General features: G+C 43.0%; 1 protein-coding gene across 1 annotated transcript in view; it reads right to left on the bottom strand.

The window, feature by feature from the left end:
* Positions 1-27,100, bottom strand: part of CTDSP2 (CTD small phosphatase 2) — a 66,743-nt gene extending 39,643 nt beyond the window's left edge. The window contains exon 1 of the mRNA XM_068267404.1: positions 26,374-27,100. Within this exon, the coding sequence (XP_068123505.1) occupies positions 26,374-26,437 (64 nt within the window). The 5' untranslated portion in view covers positions 26,438-27,100. The remainder of the gene's footprint in view (positions 1-26,373) is intronic.
* Between the last annotated feature and the right edge of the window lie 605 nt (positions 27,101-27,705).

The raw sequence follows: 27,705 nt of genomic DNA, 5'->3' as shown, positions 1-27,705 counted from the left end.
CAGTCACCACAAGATGGCTTTATTTACACTATACAAGCCAAAAATAAAGTCTGTGTCATCTTCAAAAGAAACCACAAGGCAGGAACAAACAAAGACTTTTCCTGTTGTCATAAGAAAAATAACAGGACAAAACAGGCTCTGCTGCTGACATCATGAGGACTTCAACACATCAGATGGTTACACAGAATTATACTTACCAAGACTTTATAGCAGCACCTCCAGGCACTGGTCAGGAAGGTACAAGGTTTATGAAAACAAGAAAATGTACTGCTTAAAGTGAACCCAAACAGAGTACAATTATTTAAAATAAACACATCATGTACCTGTAAATTAATATTGCGTACTTACCTCACCGTCAGTTCCTCTCAGAAGCTCACCATTATCTTTTTACGATTCCTTCCAGTTCTGACAAGATTTTGTCAGAACTGAAATATATCAGTTGCTGTTCGTTATAACTGAAAAGACAACTGAAACAAGGTAATGTCCATGTTTCACTATGGTTTAAGTGGGCAATATTACAGTTTAACAGTGTGCTCACGAGGAAGCGGTTATGGGATAATGGCCATTTTCAAAATGGAGGACTGAGAATCCCATTGATAGCAGTGGACAAACAGGACGTTGGAGAGGAGTGAGTAGACTTTGGCCTCAATTCACTAAGGTTAACTCCTGTCTTTAATAACTCTTCAGAGCTGTTTTACAGTTATCACAATTATATCACCATGGTGATAACTGTAAAGCAGCTCAGAAGAGTTATTAAAGACAGGAGTTAACCTTAGTGAATTGAGGACTATATGTGGGAGGTAAGTATGACGTGTATGTTTATTTTAGCTTTTAAATTTTAAGTTTAAGATTGCTTTAAGGTGTTCACACTGTCATTTGGTCAGATCTGGTAATAATTGTACATTTATGGGCAGAATGCAATGACCACACTCCAGGGATGCAACTCCAAATCATGGGCTCCCCAGAAAAAAAAGTATAACGGCCACCTCACCCACCCCACCGTTCACACCCACTTTCACTTGTGAAGGACCCCACAACCAAAGGGCCCATATGTGAGCAATTCCATGAAAACGGCTCTCATCCATAACAAATGTGGGCACAACAAAACCTGCTTTGGAGAGGCAGCCGTTCTGCCAGAAGTGAGGGCAAGACATTGGGGCCCTCACAGCTCTGGGCCTACTGCAGTTGCAGTTATTGCTCCTCCTGTCGTTATGCCTCTGCTAACTCCAGGACAGATGTTCTTGTGGGCAGCAATAAGCCATAAAGGTGTAAGTGGTAGAGGGAGCATGCTAAACTTTGATTCTCTAGCTGAAGTAGAGATTTGCATCCCTATGCAGCTTGCATCTGATTCATCAAGAGAAGTAGAAAGAAAACTAGAGCAACAAATAACACACTTTCACAATTTGATTTAGTAGTATTAGAACTGGTTCCTCTACGCAAGTAACGCTACTTTGTTCTGTAGTATTTTTTTCTCTTTTGTATCTGTATAAATAAAATGGAACCTTTTGTGAACGGACCCTTAGTTAACATTCCTACAGTGCATAATTCATGCTTCAAGCATATTCATTTACTGGTGTCAAATGGACAGGTTGCCCGGGGGAGGGGGAAGAGAAGTGAAATCGGTGTGGCAGATTGCGGCCTCTACATCAAGGTCAAGTTCCAGCTACTGTGCAGATTTGCATGGGGCTCGGCACTGCGCAATACTCCAATATACCAGTGCAGATCAGTACATGGATAGCACTGACTAAGTACAGTCACAGTGCTGTGGTTACTTTAACCTCACTAGATCATCACTTTAAAGCAGATCTGGAGCAATTTTACTTAAGCTTCTGAACATAGATGTGATAATGCATTACAATTTCCGCTAAATATTTACAATTTCCGCTAAATATTTATATATCAGCAATCAGCATGAGAATTTCTGTTACTTCATCCAACTCCCCCTATACCAGTGGTAGAGGGTTCAAACAAGCAAATCATGTACCGTACCACTGAAAACCTCACTTATACCTTGTGAGGCTTAGGAATTCTCTCTGCAAGAGACAAAAATGTTTTGTCATCCACAGAATATTCCCCTTGTATGCTATTGTCGTCTATGGCAACCACTGCAGCCAGACGATGGAGAGCAGTACTAGGTTACCTGACTCTTGGGATCTGTCCAGCCCTGCAATAACACATCCACATTAAAGTGGTAAAAAAAAAAAAAAAATCTCATGTATGCTCTAAAGCCTAGGTTCTCAACATGTGGTACTCCTTCCCCTGGGGTACTTCAGATTGGTTCTGGGGGTACTCGTGCTTGATATACTTAACCAAGAATAACAAATTTTGGCCCATATGCAAATAACTTTTTCACCTGAGTTATCTTTTAGGCCAGTGATGGCTAACCTTGGTACTCCAGCTGTGACAAAACTACAAATCCCATCATGCCTCTGCCTCCCCGAGTTATGCTTAGAGGGGTCAGAGTATTGCAATGCCTCATGGGACTTGTAGTTCCACCACAGCTGGAGTGCCGAGGTTAGCCATCACTGTTCTAGGAGATTATTTTTCATGTTCTCTTTAAACTAACTTTTCAGCATTTTACAATTGAAAATGTGCCCAAAAGTTGTTGAAAAAGTACCATCAAATTTATTTTGCGTATTTTCTAACTGGTTAGTGGCTTAACCACCCTGGCGTTCTATTAAGATCGCCAGGGCGGCTGCGGGAGGGGTTTTTTTTTATAAAAAAAAACAAAAAAACGATTTCATGCAGCCAACTGAAAGTTGGCTGCATGAAAGCCCACTAGAGGGCGCTCCCGACGCATTCTTCTGATTGCCTCCGGCAATCAGAAGTAACAAGGAAGGCTGCAATGAGCAGCCTTTCTTGTTTGGCTTTCCTCGTCGCCATGGCGACGAGCGGAGTGACGTCATGGACGTCAGCCGACGTCCTGACGTCAGCCGCCTCCGATCCAGCCCTTAGTGCTGGCCGGAACTATTTGTTCCGGCTGCGCAGGGCTTGGGCGGCTGGGGGGACCCTCTTTCGCCGGCGGCGATCAGGTAGCACACGCGGCTGGCAAAGTGCCGGCTGCGTGTGGTCCTCTTTATTTCATCAAAATCGGCCCAGCAGGGCCTGAGCGGCAGACATCGGCGGTGATGGACGAGCTGAGCTCGTCCATACCGCTAAGATGGTTAAAAGGCTTTTAAAGACAATTTGTGAAAATATCACCTAGGTGAAAACTCCGGAGAAAAAGTGAATTGCATAGGGGTCCTAGAGCTTTAGAAAATGATAGATCTTATTTAAAACAACACCAAATTAGTATTTTAGCTAATTAAAAACAATAGTAAATGCTTGGAAATTGTTTAGAACCAATTATAATGTACTATGATTAAAAGACTTGTCAGCGCCAAAATAATGCTGCCCCATGATATACTTACCCGGGGCTTCCTCCAGCCCCTTGCAGCCCTCCCAAGCAACATCTCTGCTCCCAACCGCCGGCCCAGGGGCTCTGGTGCAGAAGCCGACCTCCTCCACTGCGCCTGCACAAGCACCGCTGTCAATCAAGTCCACGTTGTCCGCAGTGTACTTACAGTGTATCTACCAGAGTACCTACTAAAATACCATAATCTGATTGACTTGAGCCATACTAAGCTGTGTAAACAATGCAAAGTAGCTACTGCTGTATCCAAGGGGGAAGCAGAGAACTCTCTCTATTTTGTTTAAAATAAACATCCAAGCAAAAAATAAAGTCAAAATCCACTTGCCTGAGGCTTCCTCCAGCCCCTGGCAGCCGTCCTGTGCCCTCGCCGCAGCTCCGGTGGCTCCCGGCGTCCTTCACTGCAGAAGCTGACTTCACCAGGTCAGCTTCTATGCGCTCCACGGCGCGAGTCACGTGGTCCCGCCGACGTCATCAGGTCTGTACTGCACAGACGTACTAGTTCTGTGCCTGGGCAGTACAGACCTGATGACGTCGGCGGGACCATGTGACCAGCGCCGTGGTGCGCACAAGAAGCCGACCCGGAACCCGACCTGGCGAAGTCGACCTCTTCAGCGAAGGACACCGGGAGCCACCGGAGCTGCGGCGAGGGCACAGGACGGCTGCCAGGGGCTGGAGGAAGCCCCAGGTAAGTGGATTTTTATTTTATTTTTTGCTTGGACCATTCCTTTAAACAGTAATTCATTAAAAAGTCAATCTGATCATTTGTTCTACAAAAGTTATAAATTAGTTTTAGTGATGTGTAATCTGTGTCATAATCACAGGTTTACTAATTTTTTTGCGGTGTTAGTAGCTTAGTGCAAAAATATATTTTTGAGCTTCATATTACTTTAAGGTGAGACGTTACAGGCGCATGTTAGTGCAGCCTGTAACGCAGCCCACCGCACAGCAATGAAAAATCAATGGGCTGTTCACAGTGCCCACTTTGTGTTACATATGTAAACGCAGCAGCTAAAACCAAAGTGCTGCATGCTGTGCATTCTACGCGGCTAAGCCACGTTAGACTGTTTGCACATGCTCAGTGATATTGGAAGAGGAGGTCTCCCCTCCTCCTCCACGGCCAGGCACATGGCTAATTAATATTCACTGCACGGTGTGACGTGCAGTGTTTACTTCCTGGAGCGCCGCTCTGTGTGGCGATTGGCCGGAAGGACCACGTGATGCCGCATGCGTGCAAGAGTACGCATCACAGGACGCATGAAGAGCCGCTTAATGCGGCTCGATCAGACGTCCAGCTTCTAGCTCACTATGCGTTGCGTTAGGTACACGTTATGCAACCTTAGTAGTGGCTGAATCACACACCTGAAACAAGCATGCAGCTAATCCAGTCTAACTTCAGTCAGAGCACCTGATTTGCATGCTTGTTGAGGGGCTGTGGCTAAAAGTATTGGAGACACAGGATCAGCAGGAGAGTCAGGCAACCGGTATTGTTTTAAAAGGAAAAATCCATATCCTTCTAAGTTTAGGTTCCCTTTAAGCAAGTTTAGGTGTATACATTAACATTTATTAATGACATAAGTCCACTTTAAGCCTAACTTTAGACTAGTATATTTAAAATTAACATGAATTGATACAATTTTTCAGGTCTCAGAACTGGGTTCTGATATACTATATATTTGTATAGCAAATACTACTATATTCCATACCTAAACTAAAACTGCGGTAATCCCTGCTTGAAAAGTTTGTTTCTAAAACCTTCTCACTTTGGTGTTCCCTCCCCTGTACTCACATGTAAAGTATTTCTCTCTACTCTTTATCTCCTGTGTGCTGATCTTTACCTGCACTTTTACATACACTGAGGGAGAAGTATGGCTTGAGTTAAAATAAGGCTAAAATCGAAAGCAAATAAATATTATTGATCAAATTACCATCTACAAAAACGTTCTCTATGTGTAAATATAGCTCTCGGGTGTGGAAGTGCTTTCAACCTCTGCCGAAATATTTTCTGGATAAGTAAAAATTGTCCCTGCCAAGCAAATATATTGCAAAAAACAAACAAAGAAAACAAAAACACAATTTTCAATACACATGGATTCTCTGCATGCAGTTTCTTTCGGATATTAATACTCGCAGGAAACGCAAGGGAGAGGAATTTGACAGGACAGTATGCAGTAGGTGTTCAAATTTATAGCTGACAGACCTCGTCACGTATTCCAAGTTACTTATTTTCAATGTGCAATAAATTAACCAAAGTTGTTGCTCTGAGGAAGGGGTCAACTATGACCATGAAACACTGCATCACTAGGAATAAGGACACTTTTACAGAGTCAGTCACGTCATCCTGTGCTACCATTATTGATCATAAACATGGGATGTAAAGTTGATCACCAGGCACAAATCTTAATATATTCCTAACTGTAGTCACAGTGCCCACATTTCAGCTTTTAGGATCATACAGCAAAGAACTACCTCTTAAAATGTGTTCAGATGAACTGCAGCAGCTGAGTTTTAAGGTGTTAATGGACACCTGAAGCGAGAGGGATATGGAGGCTGCCATATTTATTTCCATTTAAACAATACCAGTTGCCTGGCAGCCTTGCTGATCTATTTGGCTGAAGTAGTGTCTGAATAACACCAGAAACAAGCATGCAGCTAATCTATTCAGATCTGACAATGTCAGAAACACCTGCTCTGCTGCATGCTTTTTCAGAGTCTATGGCTAAAAGTATGAGAGGCAGAGGATCAACAGGGCTGTCAGCCAACTGGTATTGTTTAAAAGTAAATAAATATGGCAGCTTCCATATCACTCTCACTTCAGTCTTAATAGCATGGAGGGCTTGGCTTAGCATGGTCACATTGGAAGGGGGCAGAGCAACAAGCTGACCTCTCTGAGGAGACTACAGCCTACAGCAGTGGCAGTGCAGTACATCAGAAAACACAACAGACCAAGTAACATACCACAACATCAGTATAACTTCCTGCTTATTCAGCCAGGGGCTAGGGCAATTACAAGGCTACTAAAATAATTGGCGGCATTTTTCAGGAAAAAAAAGCAATGTTTACAGTTTTAACAAGGACCTCTGTGACACCAACTAACTGGCTATGTCCAGAAGCATTTCCAAAAGTCTCATTCTTACTCATGTGAAACAGAGCACCATCTGCACAAATGGTGAGCTAATGCATGCTACCAGAACAGCACTTCATCTATTTCACAGTAACACTAAGCACTTCCCTCCCAAAGAGATAAAACACAAAGACAGACACATGCAGTAGCTGCCAAAGCATGGTGCCATGCGCTCCCTAATAGGTTCTCTAAGGTAATCACATAACCAGCCATTCATTTACTGCACATTTATATATAAAGCTGACACTTTTCCTGCAGCACTTCACAGAAAGGGCAAAACAATACTCATCAATAACCAAGTTGGTCGTAGATTTTGCGGGGGGAAGGGGGGTTGGGGGTTTGGGGAGTCAGGGACCCTCATTTAGCCGCGGGATAGCGGCGTTTTAGCAGGGGCACACATGCCCCTGCTGACTATGAGACAAGAAGCGAGATTTATTCTCGCTTCAGTGTCTCTTTAAGATTTCCTTTGACAGAAACAAATCACTCATGATCACACTTGCCAAAAATGTAGATGGTGTACAGGCATCCCCCATTTTCAGCCTCCCCTTCCGCAACCCGAAAAGCTGGATAATTCTCGGCCAACAGCTGTTATTCTATTGTCATTCCGGCCTTGGTCTACCACTCTCTCATCCACCCCTCCCTCTCCATGGTACAGAACATGCAGCATTTATACAGTGCTCTTTCCTAAACTGCAACCCCGGATGATCACTGGCAATTGTTTTGGACAACAATTATCATATATGTGTAGTACTTGGCTAGCCACGATAACAACCTACATTTTAGAGTTGTCGAAGGAAACTGATGCACCTCGAGTAAAGTCACATGAACACAGACAGAACGCATAGAGTGTTCTAGTTGGAATTCAAAACTGTATCCTAACGCTGTAAGAAAGGAGAGTGCTAGCCACTTAAATAGTACCGGAAGACACGTGACATGATTAGGTAAATGTGTGTACAGTTCCAACCCTGCTTAAAACTAGCCTGAATTACTTTATTAATTTTTCTCACTGTAAGGGTTAAAGAAAACCTGAACTGAAAATTAAAAGTCAAAATAAACATACACAAGTCATACTTACTTCCTCTGTAGTCTACTCTTCAATCTATTTTTCCTCTCCTGCGTTCTGTTTGTCCACTGTGATCAATGGAATTCTCCGTCCTCCATTTTGAAAATGGCTGTTACCCCATAAGAGCTTCCTGGTCAGAACACTGTTAAACTGTAACATCGTCCACTTGAGCCATAGGGAAACATGGACACATCAGTTCTCCTCTCAGCTGTAACTGACAGCAACTGATGTATAACTGACAGCAACTGATATATTTCAGTTCTGACAAAATGTTGTCAGAACTGGAAGGGATCACTGTAAGAAGAAAATGGTGAGCTTCTGAGAGGAACTGATGGCAAGGTAACTATGTAATGTTCATTTGAAGTTACCTCATGTGTTTATTTTAAATAATTTTACCCAGTACAGGTTCTCTTTAAGAATTCAGGGATCCAAATCATAGTTTTTCTACTGTCTAATGAACTACAGGGTAACTCTCACTGGTAACATCAGTGGCAGAGAAACACTTGTGAGCCCAGGGAATGGATATGAAGAAAAAAAAAATTAAATACAGTACTTGAACATTTGTCTGTGTGGGAGCTGAAAACAATATACAACTATCATTCACCCAAGACACTCAAATGTCTAAAGGCAGAGTTTAACCTTTAAATACAAAATAAAACTAGGAGACTCCAGGGAAGTCTTATTTAGGACTATGCGGTCTATCCAATCCATTTTGTTTTTCTCTTCAGGTGTACTTTAACCATCACTGCCTATAATATGGAAACTGGGACCTCACGTCCTCATAGTCGGGAGAAAAATTACTGCAGGAAATAGGTAACTATTTTCTAAATAGCGTGGATATTGCTGAACCATAGCCCAGCCTGCATCAAACTGCTGACTTGTGCCTACAAATGATGCACCAATATCTGCACACCCAGCAACACCAATAACACGGCACAAAAGAAGTGTTGTGTTTTGTTTTTGGCACATGGAGGCACTAACCTGTCATCAGTGACTTGCTTTGCAACTCTTTCACCAGGAAAACCGCAAGCAATGAAACACATACACAGATATGCCACACAGCAAATATTTCCAGTGTGAGCTGGTGACAGACAAGCTGTGCACATGGCTACTTTTACTGTGAGCTGTGACTGTGAGCCCTTCTGAGGGGGTGATGCCATGTGCTCAATGCACTCTGTGACGTGCTGCAGAACAAGCATTAGAGAGATTGCTCACACTTACTGGCCTTGGCTGTACCACAAAAAGGTGAGGAACACTTCTAAAGGTGGCCACTAACTGTCCAATTTCTAGCGAAAAATCGATCAGAAATTCTGATCGGATTGGTTGAAAAAAATCTTAGTTGATGGGCACAATCAATTATGAACGATTATAAGATTTAAAAAAAAAAAAATCTCGCCCGACTAAGTTTTTATCAAACCAAAATTTGGATTTTCTTGATTGGTTGTGATAGATAGGAAGCCATGATTGGGTCGTTGATGGCGTAGTGAACGATTTTTCTTCCGATCAGAATTTCTGAACGCTCGGACGATTTTTCGCTAGAAATTGGACCATTAGTGGCCACTTTTAGAGCTGTTCTGAGCGTTTTAAAAACGCTTGGCTAATGTATTTCAATGGGCTGGTGCACACCAGTGATTCGTTTTTTCCCCAAAAGCAAACGCGGGTCCTGCAGCATTTTTGCGGATTTCTGAGGCTTTTATGCCTCAATGTTGGAGTATAGGAAAGTGGCCAAGCCTTTTTGTTACAGAAGCTGTTCGGTTACAGCACTACTGTAACAAAAAATAAAATATGCTACACCAAAACGCTCCAAAAACCGCTAGGCATGTGTAGAAAATTGCTTTGCACATGCCTAGAATCGCTCTGAAAAACGCTTCAAAAAACGCTAGCGTTTGCGGATACGCTAGCAGGTTTTGGTGGGCACTGAGCCTGACAACAACACAAAGCAGAAAGGGGAAGTACATGTTTACATCTCTACTAAAGACTAAGCTTGTGCTTGTGTGAACAGATTTTGTTTTGCTCTTGGGCGAGTCAGGAAATTACAATGAAGCCTAGACTTAAAGAGAATCTGTACTCTAATCTTACAATAAAAAGCATACCATTCTATTCCTTATTTTCTCTTGTGCCCCTCTGTGCTGTTTCTGCCACTCCCTGCTGCAATCCTGGCTTGTAATAAACAGTTTTAGGCAGTGTTTACAAACAGAAGACTGGCTTCTAACCACAGTATCATAGGCTGAGAACTAGCTTACTGTGTGACTCATGCAGAGCTTGGAGGGGGTGTGTAAAGCTTCTGCCAATGACAAGCAGTGCTGCACATTCCACACATTCCAGCCTCAGCCCGACAGACACGACAGAGGAAAGGAGATAAGATTTATTAGAGAGACAGTGCAAGTAGGAAAGGCTGCAGTAAGACAGGCCACATTAGAACAGGTATAGGAACTTATAGGATAGAAGAAATAAAGGCTCAAAATTTTGTTAGTCTCTTTAACAAAAAAACAAAAACAAAAAAAAAAGCCTTGTAGTGTGTTTTAAATTTTTACCGATATTCTGCTACTTAATTGCAATAGTAAAATACTGTTAATCTTTACCAATGTTTTACTATGTCTTAAAGGCGTTATCAGGGAAAAATGAATATTATAAGTGCTACTTACCGGGGGCTTCCTCCTGCCCCAAGCTCCCAGCATGTCCCTCGCTGCAGCTCTCCCCGCAGCTCGCTCCCGGTCCCTGGCGATGACTCCAGGTCGGCCTGTACTGCGCCTGCGCGAGCGGCGCTGTCAATCACCGCCACGTGGGCCGGAGCGGACTGCGCAGGTGCAGAACTACTGCGCGTGCGCCGTCTGCTCCGGCCCCCGTGGCGGTGATTGACAGCGTCGCTCGCGCAGGCGCAGTACAGGCTGACCTGGAGTCATCGCCAGGGACCGGGAGCGAGCTGCGGGGAGAGCTGCGGTGAGGGACATGCTGGGAGCTTAGGGTTGGAGGAAGCCCCCGGTAAGTAGCACTTATTTTATCCATATTTCCCTAATAACTCCTTTAACCTAACCCTACTTTCACACAGAACCCTCCCTCTACCGAACACTTGTCCCCCCGCCAACCTACCTCCACCGCAAACCTGTAATTTGTGGCCGTGTGTCTAAATTTCCCATCTTTACTTCAAATTACAACTTTCGGTAAGGGCTCCTGCCCCTTTATTGCTGATGCCCTTGTTTATACTATGGCCCATATGCAATTAACTTTCTCTCCTGAGTTTTCTTCTAGAAGCCAACTGTCATCTTGTAATTAAAATCATTTTTCAGAACTTTGTAGTTGAAAAAGTACCAACAAGTAGAGGAGAAAGTACTATAAAAATTATTTGGGGTATTTCCTTCTTTGCTGGTGGTTGAAAAGGCATTTTATTGACAAGTTTTGAAAATAATAGTTTTGTTTTTTTCTTTGTCTTTAATGATACTCATTGCGAAGTAATGCAACAATTTCCCATCAGGTTGCATTGTGGCCGCCGATATGCCTTATAACTGAACTCGTCACACAAGCCGTTCTTCAGGAAAGGCATGCATGAAATCACGTTTATGCACACCTCATATGATATGTATGGGTCCATAGGAAGATTTTTGCCATCATGTTCAGTCACACACAAAATGGAGGTACACTTGTTGACAATATTACTTGCATATCATCTGATATATCACATCAATTTCTCTACTTCAGTAATGCAGAGAATCCTGCCTCACACAAAACATGAATTAACTTTATCACTATCTACACTAATTCCAATCGTACCAACACATACTGGAAAGACATTTTTGTTCTGCCATTCAATCACTAACAGTATAGCAACCTCAAGCCAAACTCTCTTTTTACTTTCCAGACAGCTTTGATGATTTTCCAAAACGGACTGAAGTGGAATTTTTTTGTTTTGTTTTGTTGTACACAAGCCTCTATTTGTGAACTGCCTAGAAACTTCCCATGATGCTGCAGAAGTCATTAGCTACACAGAGAAGGAGCTTGTAGCTCATGATTGACACCTACACCAATCCACTGACTGCCAGCAATCTTGGGTATTCCCATATCATAGTCTCTGAAGTTTCACTTTAAAAACAGCTCAGGGCTGGAACTCACTAGAGTGTTTAATTTTAGTCTTTAGGGATCAATTTCAATTGCTAGCGATTTCCCTAAACGCTCTGCCAATGTAAATAGAGATGGGGCAGATTTCACTAGAGCGATTACGATGAGGCAAATCGCAAGACATGCAGCATTTTGTGAGCGTTCCATTCTACTGTATTGTATAGGAGCAGGGAAATCTCTCCCAAAATCACCACTACAGATTTCTAGAATTGCTAGCGATAGCGCTTTGTAGTGGGTCCCAGGCCTCAGGGCCCCGTTTCCACTGCTCGGATCTAATCGCATCACGCCATAACTACCCTCAGGTGACTTCCAGAAATCCGGATGCGGCAGTCTGTTACTGCCTAGGGGAATCGGATGTGTGTTGTGGATATCTACAGCATCCATTCGACTCGTTGCCCGGGTCGAATCACATAATTCTCATGCATTGGCTTCAGTTCTGATGTGATGCAAATTAGCTGCTAGTAGAAATGGGCCCTTATGCTGGGAATACACGGTGCGTGGTTGCGGCCCGATTCAGCCGCCCGATTGATTCCCCGCTGGATTTCGCGCCTGATTCTCTTATCTTCCATTCGCTTTCCTTATCTTTTCCCATCGTTCCCTATGGGAAATCGAGTGCAGAATCGATCGGGTGGGAGATCGGACATGTCGGAAATCATCAATCGAGCCATCTTAATGGCTCAAAAACATACTGTGTATTCCCAGCATTAGAGATACAAAAAAAAAAATATAGGGCCTGTTCACAGTGCTGCATTGTAATGGCTCTCATTCTATTCGCTGCATGCAGACTTTGTATTAAACTCTATGTCCAGTCTGCATTGCAGTTCTCACTCCTTACATTGCATGAGTTTTGCAATGGACCCCTGTGAATCTAGCATAAATACAACAAAAAATGCAATTTTGTCAAAAAACGCAGCATGCGGTGCATTTGCAATTGAGTAAGCATTGTATCGCACTGGCGGAAACAACAAGAAGGACTTTACATGAAAAAGTCCATGTTGTTGCGATATCCCCATTGTCTGCGATATGAAGTGGATTGGATTGTGTATAGAGGGAACAGGGCCTTATGGGAAAGCTTTTCTTTGACGGCTGTCATTAGAACAGGCAGCGCCACTTTGGGCTGTTTTCCACTAGAAATCCCAATTGTACATAGTTTATGGTGACAGGTCTACATGTGAGATTAGAATGTGCAGTTCTCTCCCTGAATCACACGGTTACATTTCAGTCACATGGCAGATTCATAGCGAGTAATCTCCTCTGCTTTCTCTATACACTTGAATGGCAAAGGAGATTAGTCACTGATTTAGTTTTACTCTGGCATATCCCTGAAAGATTAAAGGAGAACTCTGTGAAAGGTCACAGGGTTGTACATTGAGAATAGTATTTTGTAATGTACACCTTAAAAAACAAAAACATTTTTTTTTCACAAATCAGCTGCAAAAGTAGTAAACGGCTAGCTGAATGATTATGGAGAGAGTGCAACAAACAGATAAACTGCATTACAGCAGTAAAGACAATAGTCTACGTTCAACACAAAAGTATGCCTGAGAAAAACAGCTATAGCCATTTCAACACAACAGATAATGTAAAAAAAGAAAGCCTATTTCATTCTATGATACTTGGCCTTACCAATAGCTGAAATGTGAGTTTTCAAAAGTTTTTCAGTCATAATATAAGCAATGGAAAACAATATTCAAAGATTATTTGCAATAGCAGATGTGTCAATGGTGGTACTTTTACATACATCATGTAATTCTCCAAACGTCTCACATGACTCCTCTCCCCTTAATCTCCTGCAGTAATACAAATGTGATGTCATCTCACTTCCGGACATTAAAATTGCTCATACAACCCTAGGAAGTGTTGGTCCACCACACAGCAACCGCACTGCGCATCAACTACTGACACAAACCCCACCCCCATTACCATGCACTATGCAGCAGCTGAATGGGGGTTGATCTAAAGATGATAAGCAGTTACCTGCATGGATGCCATTTGGTTCCACCGTCTGTGTGAGCCAGTCTAGATTTCCCTCCTTACAGGCATTTGCTTTATTTGCAACATGCACACATTATAAGACGTGGTTAGATATAAGGCGCTGAATCTCTGATGTTGGTAATTAAAATCATCATGAAATGTGACCAAAGGGCACACTGACAAAACCAAACAAAGAAACCAACAAGCTAAACATCAAGCTTCGCAAAATTAAATACAGTTTTGGCTGGCTTTCTAAGTTCTTATTAGATTAGATGAATCCCCTGCGGACTCTTTTCATATCTGCATCACTCATTTCAGTGCTCTGTAATTAGAATTTCCATACAGCTGATCCCCTCTAGGGTCATAAACACCAAAAACTACATGGAGAAAGCTCACTACTAAAATGATTTTTATACAACAAAGTTCAGGAGGCTTTATCAGTCAGCCTATCTAAAGTTCAGCCTGTGACAGTTTCTCACATTTATGTATGTCCCACTACAGATATAATATAAATAAGGTTTTAACAGCTAAAATGACCCGAACCAGCTCAGCTAAAGGCATTAAAAGGACAACTCCAGTGAAAAAAAGTAAGCAGTTAAAATATGACAGAACCAACAGGTTTTTGACTAGTCCATCGCCTCATGGGGGATTCTCAGGGTTTTTTTTGTTTTGAAAAGCATTTCCTGAACAGCAGTTGCTATGTTTAACTGCCAAAACAATGTGCAAGTGAGTAGGGAGGCTGGCATGTATCTTACCATTCTGGCAGTTAGACTGCTATTCAGGAAATGCTTTTGAAAACAAAGAAACCCTGTAAATCTCCTATGAGGAGATGAACTAGTCCAAAACCTGTCGGTTCTGGCAGATTTTAACTGCCTACTTCTTTTTAACTGGAGTGGTACTTTAACTAAAAACTCAGTGGGTGAGGCAACTGCTGCTTATTGGCTTGCATCATCATATTACTCCAATGGCAAGATAAAGAAGCACAGAGTTATGTGAGAGGGTTGCAGCTGGTAGCTGTAGGAAATGACTTGTAATGGGGCTCCTGATAATGAATTCCTAATTTGTACTGTGCCATGGAATATGTTGGTGCTTTCTAAATAAATAATAATAATTATGAATTTATATACAAATAAATAAATACACATTTTACCTTCAATTGCCTACACTGGAAACCATTTATTCTCAGAGTTCAGCTTTAAGCTACATGCTTCTCTATAAGGAAACTCTTTACAAAGTATCTCCTATTTAAAAGCAAACTCATCTCCCTTAATATACTGTCTATACAGTTCAGTGTAGTGTACATCACGCTGAACACCCAGGTGTCTCAAGGGCATTCCTTCAATGTGTCAGCAGGCACAGGAGCTCTTGCTAGGGGCATACTGTAAGGGACCCAAAAAGCAGGGGCACACTCTGGGGGATAGGGGCTTAAATCTGAAAAGATTTTGGGGTGCAGAAACTGGGTTACAATACAGGGGCACTAACATTTGGGACAGACCTGAAAGACCCTATAAAAATGTAGCAAAGGAAAGCGCACCACACTATTGGGGGCACCAGGGCTGAGGAGGCGAAGCAATGTTTGGGTACTTGGGAGTCAGTGGTTTCATAAACCAAGGAGTCAGATGATGTTTGTACCCACCCCATAGCCCGGCAAGGGCTGTGGAGTCAAGGAGTTGGAGCAATTTTGGGTACCTAGAGAGTCGGTGGTTTCATAAACCTGCCCTGGGGGACACTGAAACGTTAGCACACTACGTGTCACACATGGCACCACTCACTAATGGTCACAAGGCTTCACCACACCCAACTAAAATACATTTGTAGGGAGCACACTGCATTCATATTGTTCCAAAGATGCTTACATACTCAGATTTTTTTTTTATAGGTGGTTTGATGGTCGAGTCTTTATACTGAATGATGAATTCATACTAATGAACAGCTGTACCCCAGTACAGGCTGAAAACTTGTGCTTAGTGTTACTCATAGCAGGAAGTAACATCAATCATTGACTTTCCCATGATGCAATGTGAGCCTATGAGGAAAAATGGGATTGCTACAGGCAACACTGTCATTCACTACTTGAATAACAATTCTCCAAGAGATGTAAAACCAGCTGAGTGATCATACAAAAATCCAATACTGGTGATTTCCAAACTATTACACACAGTAGGTCACCAGCCACTGTCACAGTACACTGAATGCCATTGCAAGTCCTGGCATTAATCCTATAATTAAAGGTGCACAGAGGAATTCATTAAATAACTGACCACTGAATATAAGACATGTGAATGTCAATCCTTGTTTGTACGGATTACTCATAGTGGTTATCTTTCCGTTCACCAATCCTCTGCATAAGTGCCCAATTCAGCAGTGTGACTGTAAACTCCTTCATCACACTTTCAGAATGTAATGACAAGGTAAAAACAATCTCCTGTGACTGGTTTACTGACAAAATGTACAAGATACCAAAACGAAGCAAACAAATAGTTGTGGCTGCCTTATTAAATAGCCAACTACAAAATACGCAAAGTACATGAAATGTGCAAAATACTAGCTCATCTCCATACCCAGTAAGGTGACTGCAAATAAACTGAGTTTCCAATATGAATGCATCAATGAAAACAAAACACTGATCCGTGCCATGAAATCCCAACATTCAGGGGGGGGGGGGGGGGTTGGAGACAAAGTGTCACACTGGCAGTACAGAAGCTGCTTTCTAGAAACAGCTGTTGGCGTTCGAGAATTAGGACGCCAGAGAGCCTTCCGCGCAGTATCGAATGTTTCCGACGCCACCAAGAGACTAACATGGTTATGAAATTAACCGACATTGTAGCAGGATAATACACTCCCACTCTTAAAAGGTAACCGTACTAAAAGAAAAAAAAAGTTAGACACTTACCTTAGTAGGTTCCTCTGGGTAGTCTAGAGGCTGGGACCCTCTTAACAATATTTAACATGAAAGGAAACGTCAGGCAATCTATGCTACTCCAGATCCACTTACCCGGGGCTTCCTTCAGCCCCTTGCAGCCGACATGCAGGCATACACAGTACAGAGGCCAACCTTGCGAGGTCGTCATCTACTGCGCCTGTGCGAGCACCGCTGTCAATCACTTGCATGTGGGCTGGTGTGTTCTACACAGCTGCAGAACTACTGCGTCTGCGCAGAACACTTCAGCCTACATGCAGGGCTGGATTTGTACTCTTTACCGCCCTAGGCCACTGTCACCAGCCACCCCCCTTCAGTATAGGTAGTGAGATGACCCCCCTTCCCTCTAGTGTAAGTAGCCTGATGACCCCCCCCCCCCCCCAGTAAGGGTAGCCAGATGACTCCTGCCCCTTTCCCTCCAGTATAGGTAGCCAGATGACTCCCTTAATCCCTCCTTTTCCCACCCCCGCCTTTCAGTATAGGTAGCCAGCGCGCCTTCACATCGCAGCAGCCATCAGTGTCATGCATTTCTCCACTAGTCTCCATTGCAGAAGCTTCCTCTTCCTTTCCGTCTCCAATGCTGCCCAAGTCCATACAATGCAAGCGTGCACAGAGAGCAAGGGGGCTGCTGCACAGGCGGCTGGCAGCAGAGTACCGAGGTCAGGCTCTCACCTGATCTCCCTGCATTGCAGCATTTGCAAGCTTGCAAATGCTGCACCAATTTATCCTGCTGTTTTGGTGCCCCTGCTCCTGTGGTGCCCTAGGCCATGGCCTAGGTGGCCTTGGCCTAAATCCGGCCCTGCCTACATGCAAGCGATTGACAGTGATGCTCGCGCAGGCACAGTGGAGGACGACCTCTCGAGGTCGGCCTGTCCCCCAGCAGGGACCCCGGGCTGGCGGCTGGGAGCAGAACTGCAATGAGGGACATGTCGGCTGCAAGGGGCTGGAGGAAGCCCCAGGTAAGTGGATTTGGGGGTAGCATAGATTGCCTGACGTTTCCTTTATTAATATGGAATATTGTTTACGGCCGCGCTCCCCTCCGTGTACAAGCGCAGCTACAATGCACAGGTGCAAAGTACAGCACAAGCCTGCGCAGTAGTACAGTCAATCATGCACAAACAGCTCTATGGTACTGCACATCAGTGAACACTACTGGTGCCTGTGCTTGCACATGCATTGGCGCACGGCCTTGAACATGAAGAGGGTAGCAGCTAGTGGCAGAGGAGTCAAGGAGAATCGGGGAAGCTTATGGAATATACAGACCAAGGATGGGGAAATTCATATGATATTCAGAAGCCAGTCTTGTTTAAATCAGGAGCCACAAGGAAATATGTAGGAGCTGACATAGTAATAACAGTTATAGAACAGCTCTAAATTAGGCTTTAGCTGTAATTTTAAAGCAGCCCTTGTTACAAAGCTCCTGGTATTTATCCAGCCTGGACATAGTCCATTATTATTATCACATACTGTTTTCATCATGTCCAAAAATTCACATGATACACAAATTGCTGTGTACATCGCTACGGAAGATGTTGGTGCTTTATAAATATAATAGCTGTAGGACGTCTTCTGTCATGTTGCTTGACCCAATTTCTTCATGTGGACATGGTTTGGATGGCGTCATGAAGATGCACATCTAGATTCTGCTGCATTTTACCTGGTATCTCTACAACCGATTATTAAATAAAGATAAAAACTATCTAACACTGACTGCCTACACATGACTAAATAGCTACTGTAGGGAACTCAAAGTATCAGCTTGTCTCAAATCAATACATATTTGCGGTTTGTGATGTGTTACAGGGAAAAAGTTATGTGATCATAAATGCCAGGATTAAACAAGAGGTTTTTCAGTTTTTATTTAAATGCTTCCAGGGTTGGAGTTATCTTGATTGGGTGTGGCAAGCCGCTCCAAAGGGTAGGGGCAGCATGACAGATGGCTCTGGCTCCAAAGGTTTTGAGTTGGACTCTGGGGGTGGTCAAATTACTGGGCTGGGCTGGGTATGCAGAATTCAATTTTCCTGTCAGATCAACTGGAAATTTCCAAAATGTCTGATCTGTTTTTCAGATCAAGAAAGGAATCAGTTTTGTGCAGTAGTGATCCCTTTCTCGATCGGAAGCAGATCGGACATGCTGGAAATTATCAATGGCCATCCACAGAATAAAAATAGCCATAGACTTGGGATGCCAGACACAAGACACCACCAGTGATTGTTATCTGGAGGAGTGAGAGCAATACTAGAGGTTTTCCCAAAAATGTCTACATGTTCTGGCCGCTTCAGAGCCACTCCAGGCTGGAAATAACTGCATGCATTGCCTTCTCTGCACTCCACAGTATAACCCAGAGCTTGGAAAATCCCAGAAGCCAGTCAATGCACCTTACAAACTACAGCTATTGCAAATCAAAGGGTAGCTGAAGTGACAAGCAGTAGGATCTGAACTATATTCTACCTAAAAGGGGAAATAATTGTTGTAAATCAGTTGGATTGCAGCATAATGTTACCTAATAACTTGTATGATGCTTTGACAAATATTCCTGAAAGGAGGGGGGGGATATGAGGTGTGGGTTTTCATGCTCTGTATGCAAACTAAATAAACATAAAGAGCAGCAGATGATTTCAGTAAAATCTTTAAACCTAGATGTTTATCCTTTAAACCAAAATATGTGTCTCTAGAAAAGTTTGATTTCAGATCGGTTCTCTAGAAATGACTATCCTCTGACAGTAATGACCAGCTCCTTGCTACACTGACTGACTGACTACCTTCTGATGATAATGGCCAGCTCCTTGCTACCCTGCCTGACCGACTACCCTCTGACACTAATGGCCAGCTCCTTGCTACCCTGCATGACCGACTACCCTCTGACACTAATGGCCAGCGCCTTGCTACACTGACTGTCAGACTACCCTCTGACAGTAATGGCAAGCTCCTTACTACCCTGCCTGTTTGACTACCCTCTGATGATGATGGCCATCTCCTTGCTACCCAAACACTGAGTAATCCTTCCAAGGAATATCTTTGCATTAGGCTGAGAGTGATAATGGTAGACCTGCACATGGATCATACTAAAAAGTCACAAAAAAGGGGAATTCCATTCAATATTATTTACTAAACCGATAACAAGCCATGGAAAGCACCGCTGTATAAGTGTCATGTAGCTAAGCAGGACGATAAAAGATTAATTGCAAAGCAGGGGGCAGTATGTTATTCGTACCTGCAGCTTTCAATCCATCCGGTGGCAGGACAAGTAGAGAGCATCACTCAGACAGCAACAGAGATGTACCATAAGATAACCTCCTGGTCAGTGAGTTATATTGCTGCCACATGGGCACTGAAGTGACACCTCTTTACTGTATAGGGGAATATATAAACACTAGAAAGGGTCTCAGTTAAAATGAGTGATAGCAGGCTATTAGCAGCAACAAAAAGTACCCTGCAGGAGGGGAAATATTTTCTTATGCAGGGTCTGGAGGAAACTAGAAGGTGCTAAACTTACCAGGGGAAATCTTTTTAATGGAGAGGTAGTCCCCTACTTTGTGATGTAATTGCGATGAATCAGCGGTGTTCGTATTGGCAGGTTGTTCTTTTAGGCCTGGTGCACACCAAAAACCGCTAGCAGATCCGCAAAATGCTAGCAGATTTTGAAACACTTTATTATTTTTCTGTAGCGTTTCAGCTAGCGTTTTGCGGTTTTGTGTAGCGGTTTTGGTGTAGTAGATTTCATATATTGTTACAGTAAAGCTGTTACTGAACAGCTTCTGTAACAAAAACGCCGGCAAAACTGCTCTGAACAGGCGTTTTTCAGAGCGGTTTGCGTTTTTCTTATACTTAACATTGAGGCAGAAACGCATCCGCAATCCAAAAAATGCCTCACCCCGGGAGGATTCGTTTCTGCAAAACGCCTCCCGCTCTGGTGTGAACCACCCCATTGAGATACATTGACCAAGCGTATCCGCAGCCGCAAGCGGCTGCAGAAACGCTGAAAAAGCCACTCGGTGTGCACCAGCCCTAAGTCAGGGACTACCTGTATTGACACTGATCACGTGACCACAAGCTGATGAGTGCAGAAAGTCAGTTTCAGGCTTGTGGGTGTGGCTGCTCCTAGCATCTGCATTATATCATCCTGCTGTTGACGCTGCAAGGGGGATACAACAGATGGAATCTCTCTAAAAAGATTGCAGGCAATAGCAATGATAGTCAACAAGGCAATCAGCGGCCAGGGGCTGCCAGACTCCTGTCCGTGTACTTAAAAAATTATTATTATTTTTTTCTTTCTTTTACAATCAGCTAACTTAGGAACTTACAGCCAAACAAAATAAGCTCTGTAGAGTGCCTACACCAGTCTGAGGGTATATGTGCCTGGAATGGTGCTTTAAAAAACTTAGTCATTTTAAAGAGGTAAGACTAAAAAGCTGTAATTACACACAGCTCGCTATAAACTGGGCTGCTTACGTTCTCTAATTTCAGCTCTGCACTAAGACATTATGGCAGTGAGTGTTGTAATGACGTGCTTGATAAACAACTATTGTGTTGTGGACGTACCCTTTAGCTGATATTATTAAGCAATGTTTGGCTTATTACACTCCATATGAAAGCAATCAAATAGCAAAGACAGGCATCATATCCTTGGAAATAAAGTGCAGCATTTAATGTGAAACTTCAGGTTTTCTTTGGAGAAAAAAGGCAAAATCCCATGGGATCAGCGCTACACATTGTATCATTACATAATGTAATTAATCAGTAACAATTGTTCCTGCTTTGTGCAGCTAATGAGAAAGAGGAAAATACCCGGGCTGTCTTGTACGGCAACAGGGTATAGATTCCTGGAATAAAGAGAAGTGCCATTTTTGCTCACAGTCACTGAAAACTCTTAAAGGGGAACTGAAGAGAGAGGTATATGAAGGCTGTCATGTTTATTTCCTTTTAATCAATACCAGTTGCCTGGCAGCCCTGCTGGTCTATTTCTCTGCAGTAGTATTTGATTAAAACCAGAAACAAGCATGCAGCTAGTCTTGTCAGATCAGACTTATAAGTCTGAACCACTGAAACACCTGATCTGCTGCATGCTTGTTCAGGGGCTATGGCTAATAGTATTAGAGGCAGAGGATCAGCAGGGCTGCCAGGCAACTGGTATTGTCTAAAAGGAAATAAACATGACAGCCTCCAGATACCTCTCTCTTCAGTTCCCCTTTAAGCCTGGTACACACTATCAATAATGATTGGTCAATCACTGACGAATGTTACCACCTCCATGTGGTAAGAGGGTTTACCTACACAATCTGCTCATAGTATTCAATACCTCTTGACCCTCATACTGCAGGGAGGTGGTTAAAAATGGTCAGGGATTAGCCAGTCATAATTGAAGGTGTGTACCAGGCTTTATTCTCTTACATCAAGAGGCTAGGGTGTATACACACATCCAATTTTTATTGGCCAATCACAGAGCCAATTTTACCACTTCAATGTAGTAGGAGGGCCAAAAGATTCTGAAAACTATGAACAGGTTGTGTGGGTAAGTTCTTATTCTAAATTAAAGTGGTAAAATTGGCCAATCCAAATTGTATGTATGTGTGTACCAGGCTTTTGTGACTTCCCCAAACAATGTGCCATTGAAACAAAGTAGACTATTTTTACAGGTGGGACAGTTTCCTGTACAACAGTGGGTTCTAAATGCCAATAGAAAAGTCTAGCTACTTCACCCACATGTAATTTGCTGGAAAAAAAAGCAACAACAGCATAGCGAGTTACAAAAGGCATGCCTAACACATAAGGGCACATGTAACTCACACTGTTTGCAACAGAAGTGTCCAGTATGGACGACAGATGGTTAACTCCAGCACATTGAAAAAGGAAAAATTGTGAACAGACCGCCACACTCCATAAGAGCACATCAAAGGGACTGCAGGGCCATCAATCAGTAAACAACACGGACAGGTTACTTATTCACATATTGACCCTTTCATTGTCTGAAGTCTTGGAACTATCCCACAACACATGTTTACATCACATTTTCAGTTAACACTGCTAACTATGAAACTGCCTGCATGCCATGCCTCCGACATGTAACTGTATGCAGGAAACCATTACGTCAACAAAACTAAGCGGAGGATCCATTTTGTCCATACCAGCGAGTTGCAGCAATCTGACTCTCTGTTACGTTCTATACAGATGCAGCGTCGATGAGCGTCAACTGATGTGACCATTTGCAGCCAGATTAGGCAAACGATCTAATGACATCACATGAATCCCCCATCCCCCCTTGTTTTTCCTCTTATATAGTCAGGAATCTGCAGTCAAGGCCAAGCTAAGCCAAGCATGTATGTTAAGTCACTTCTGTAGAAATCTCAGCCACAAATCACCAACCCTGCTTCCCTGCTAGTTTTGTGTACTGCCTGTAACCCACAAACTGACCTGTCGCCCAACACGTAAAGATTTACTGAAGCAGAACATACACCATACAATCTTACCACCTTACAGCCAATCTATTGGTCCTCTGTGTACATAGATGTTGGTAAGATTGTATATGCATATGAGAGGCAGTTCCCATCAATCTAAAGATCCATCAGTTGCTGAACTTTAATTGGAAATCTATCAATTGATGCGGTTTTGATGGGTCAAAAACAGAACAAGAAATGACCAATGCATGACTAGCTTCAATGCAAACTAACAATACTAAGTTAAAAAGTGCAGTAACTCATAGCAACAACTTAAGCTGCCCATACACGCATCAATTTTTACCTGCAGATCAGAACATTGTGATCGAATTGAAATTACGATAAGAACAAAAATTTTAAAATGGATTGGACGTAGCGGGGAAGAGGTGGCATGGAACAGTGCAACGCTGCAGTTCGATAGCTTTTCAATAGATTTCAAGGGGAATTCTGCTGAAAATCTGTGTGAAGTGAATCTAATGAGATTCAGGTCAACGAAAGACTGATCAGTTTGTCAAATTGGGTGGCAATCTAAACGTGTATGGCCACCTTTAGGAAAGAATCGTCAACAACCTGACTGGCTGAAGCAAAATGACACTGCATGCTACTGGTGTTAGCATTTCACTCTGACATTGCTCATAGAATAAACTGCCAGTCTGTCAGTTTCTCTTTTCTATGAGAGATCTACAAAAGTCAGTTGGAAAACTTCAGCACACTGAAAGGATTGAGAACTGGCAGCCCAAACATTCCATTTCAAAGTGTGTCATAAAACCTATGGAATACAATCATCTCTGTGTAAATGCCAGTCAGTACTGTTTATTACCGGTACTATCATTGGTGATTTCTATAGCACCAACATCTTCAATGGCACTGTACAAAACAGTATTTGTTGTTAAACACGGGTACATCTGTGATTCTGGGAAAGGTTTGCTTTTAATAGCTAAAGAAAGGAATAGTGAATGCATCTGATTTCAGTAACACAGGAAAAGTATAGCAGAGTTCCTCTTGGATGGCAACATCTCTGCACAGTACAGATGTCACTTGCTACCAGCACAGCCATTGTCACTCCATAGGTGAGAAGCCTGCACTTCATGCTTATCAAATGTACCCAATTATCATGTCCAGTACAACAGTTAGCATGTGATAATGAGGCATTAGATTGCAGGCTCCTGCAGAGGGAACTCTGATATCAATGGTCAAATGTTTACCAAAGCCTTTATTAAGTACTGCACAAGCAGCAAAACCAGTTTCTACTGTACTATGCAGAAGAAAAAAATAAATTAAGCTGAATTTTTATTAGTATAGAAAATAAAATACACAGGTCAACAGAACCTTGCCTCTTCAGAAAATCAGTTTAATGGAAAGTAATCAGAAAAGATAGCAGATAAGAGCGTTCATCATCGTCTATTTAAAATACTCAATGCAGGTTAACAGAACATTGCCTTCTACAGAGATGTCAATATGCAACAAGGTAAACAGTCCTGCTATACCACGTGATGCACATTTACAAGCAAAAGTGGTAACCACAACGGAAACCTAAACTACAAATACAACACATTTACACTTGGGCCAGTAAACAACACAACCTAAATGCTCGATAGAGCAATCGGATCCTACAGTATTAATCAACCACAAAATCAAATGCAAAATTTGCTTTCATCTGTCTCAAATCATATTTTCATTAACTGTTCCTTGTTAGAGGATTGATCAGAACGAGTAATAGATTACGAATCGTCCAAAAGACACAATCTTTAATTTGTGATCACCATTTAACTTTCATTCGCCCTGATTAGAATTGATTGATTGATTGATGGTGTGAGAGACTGTATATTGAATGGCTATTAGAGAGGAGCTTGAAATTCTTCTTAAGGATATTCTTTTTGCTCCACAAAAAAACAGAAATACCCTGGGCAGAACCTGATCGATTCAGCTCCACGAGAACCAGCACCGGATCTTTGCAACGGGGTTAATCGGATTCAGAATCTAAAGATTAATTACACGACAGCCGATTAATCAAACAAGCTGTCAGGTAAAAAAAAAATCATAAGCCTCTGGAATCTGATTAACCTCCGCAAAGATCCAATCCAGCCCAGAGGGACTTTCCGCCACAGAGCAGAAACAACTACCTTGTTGAATTTCCCCTCGTTTCTCTAATGGCTGCATTTTAACAGGTTGCCTGGCGTAAGTGACACTGGAAGCAGCGAATTTAAAGCAAGTGCCCTGTTGTCACTGATCTAGTAGAAGAGCCCAAACCTGTGCACCATTAATAATATACACAGGGCATGCTATTCTGGGAAGCAGCACAATAAGCACAAGTGACAGGATGGCCATAAAATGATTGGGCAGGCATGTTTCCCATGCAAGCGCTCATTAAAGACGCAGCCTGTGCAGAGAGCATTATTTAAAATGTATACTCAACACAAGCCTACATAATAGGGAGGGGGCTGGCTTCTGCTGGCTTCCTTCCTTGTACACAGACTGATTAAACTGAACGCAAAATAAAAACACATATAATAAACAGTGATAAAACAAGAACGAAAATATATTCTTTAAAAATTAGATTCGAGAAAGAATCTAATGTGTTCCAGTATGCCTGATCGATGAAAAGCATGTCAATCTAGTCAATCGAGCAGGATGGAAGATATTAGATGATCGCACAGGAACTGGCTCCTGTTTACATATCATTCTATCGACACTGAATCTGTTTTTGCATTCAGAGCATGAAGGAACAAAATTGGTCAGATCGATTAGTGAATCGCATAGGATATCGCTTGTAGTTGGTGGGGCCACTAGTCAATCGACTTTCGATCAACCACTCTGGAGTTTGATCGTCCAATAAAGTTGATGGCTAAAGGTGGCCACTAACTGTCCAATTTTAGTGAAGAATCATTGGAGCGATCAGAAAATAAACTCCGATCATATCCCTAATCGACTACAAACAATTCTTAAAGCGATCGTTCGACAGCAGTAGTGCAGATCGGAAAAATGTTTTTCATAATCGGTTGTGATGGCTAGGAAGTACAGATTGGTTCACTGATGGTGGAATAAATTACGTTTTATGATGTTATTTGCTTTTGAAATCATCCAATCGTTCAAACGATTATTCACTAAAAATTGGTCTGTTAGTGGCCACCTTTAGTCAACAATTAAAAATTGCTAGATGTATGGCTACCTTTACAGGCTCACTACCTTGGAGACTGCCACTGACAGGCACAGGGGGGGTTACAGATCGCCCTAAGGGTTAATGAGAAGAACAAGCAATTAATTTGGAGACAGCAGGGAGTAAACAGAGGGGTGCAGCATGCAGGGGGAATGGGCAGCACTTGTAGGGGAGCTCACCTTGCTTTGGATGCACAAGCGCCTCTTCTCTCTGCACTTGGGCGATGATACAGCTGCTTTCCATCTAACACTTGCACGGATCCAGTGCTGATCTCGTCTTCCCAGCTCTGATCTGCTGCTGATCTCTCTCGCTAATCCGTGATCCTCTCCCTGCTGCAATCTTGCGCCGCCGCCGGGAAGATGCCACTCGCTCGTCGCTGAAATGAAAAGCCTATACATACATAACACAGGCAGGTCCCAACCCAAATCTCAGAATTGGTTCAACATGGAGAATCCAGACTAAAGAGAAGCAAAACAACAGAGGAAATGGGACATCGGCTGTTTCAAGGCCCCCCCAAATACTATAGATAAACAACCTCCCCGGATCGGCCTGCCCTGCGCGGAGAGGCTCGGTAGAGCCGCACCCCGGAGCTTTAGCTTGGACGGCAATTAAAGGCTATGATCTTCCCGAGGCGGGAAAATAAAAGATTTGGTGGAAATGAAGCTTTGTTTTGCTAGAGCAGGGCAGTGTGATGGGGGAGCCTTGAAACCGAGCGAGGCTGCGATTGGCTGGCGGGTCTGTGGGCAGTATAAAAAGGGAGGTATTTTACTATGCAGTGTTTATCTAAGTACATTCCAGTGCAGGGGAGCCGTGCGTGTCATGGGCTGGGTGCAGGGGGACGCAGCTAGTGTATGGGGGGCTGCCTGTCACAAGCGGGGTCCCTGCTCCTGGGGACAACACAGGGGGCTGCAATATACGGGGAGACGTCCTGTCAGCCTTCTGCTAGAGAGGAAATCCGAGTAGTACGTTTTGTCATGTTTTTGGCGGGTGAATCTGATGTCAGGTTTTAGATTTCAGCCCCACGAGAGACACGTGACTTCTCCAGATAAAGTAGACGTGTTTTCATCTATGAGGAGTATCGAGGCTCCATATTGACCGGCTGCCGTCTATAGCAAGATTACTTCCTAATGCTAGGAAGCTTTGTTACATTAGATTATGCATATTGTGCATTCATTAACAAAAAAGGCGTATTGATCTCTACTGTAGCGTGAACATATGAATGCAATTACACGATTATGGCCTGGCTGGAACCCACTAGGAGCGCTTTGTGATTTAAAGAAGCTCTTGCTAATGTAATGCTCTATAGGTGTGATCTAGGGTGACCATATTTTGATTTCCAAAAAAGAGGAGGATCACAACAGTATGTGGGCATGGTCATGGGTGGGGCCAAATATACAAGACCTTAGCAGTGTGCTGTCCAACTTCGCGGGCATGGAGGGCCGTTTTTTTTTCCAGACCACATGGGGGAGGGCCGGTCGACCACAAAATTCAATCAGATTCGCAAAAGATTT

Source organism: Hyperolius riggenbachi, chromosome 2 (assembly GCF_040937935.1).
Source record: "Hyperolius riggenbachi isolate aHypRig1 chromosome 2, aHypRig1.pri, whole genome shotgun sequence".
NCBI classification, from domain to species: domain Eukaryota; kingdom Metazoa; phylum Chordata; class Amphibia; order Anura; family Hyperoliidae; genus Hyperolius; species Hyperolius riggenbachi.
The sequence above is the reverse complement of the archived record's forward strand: the minus strand, read 5'-3'. Positions and strand labels throughout refer to the sequence as shown.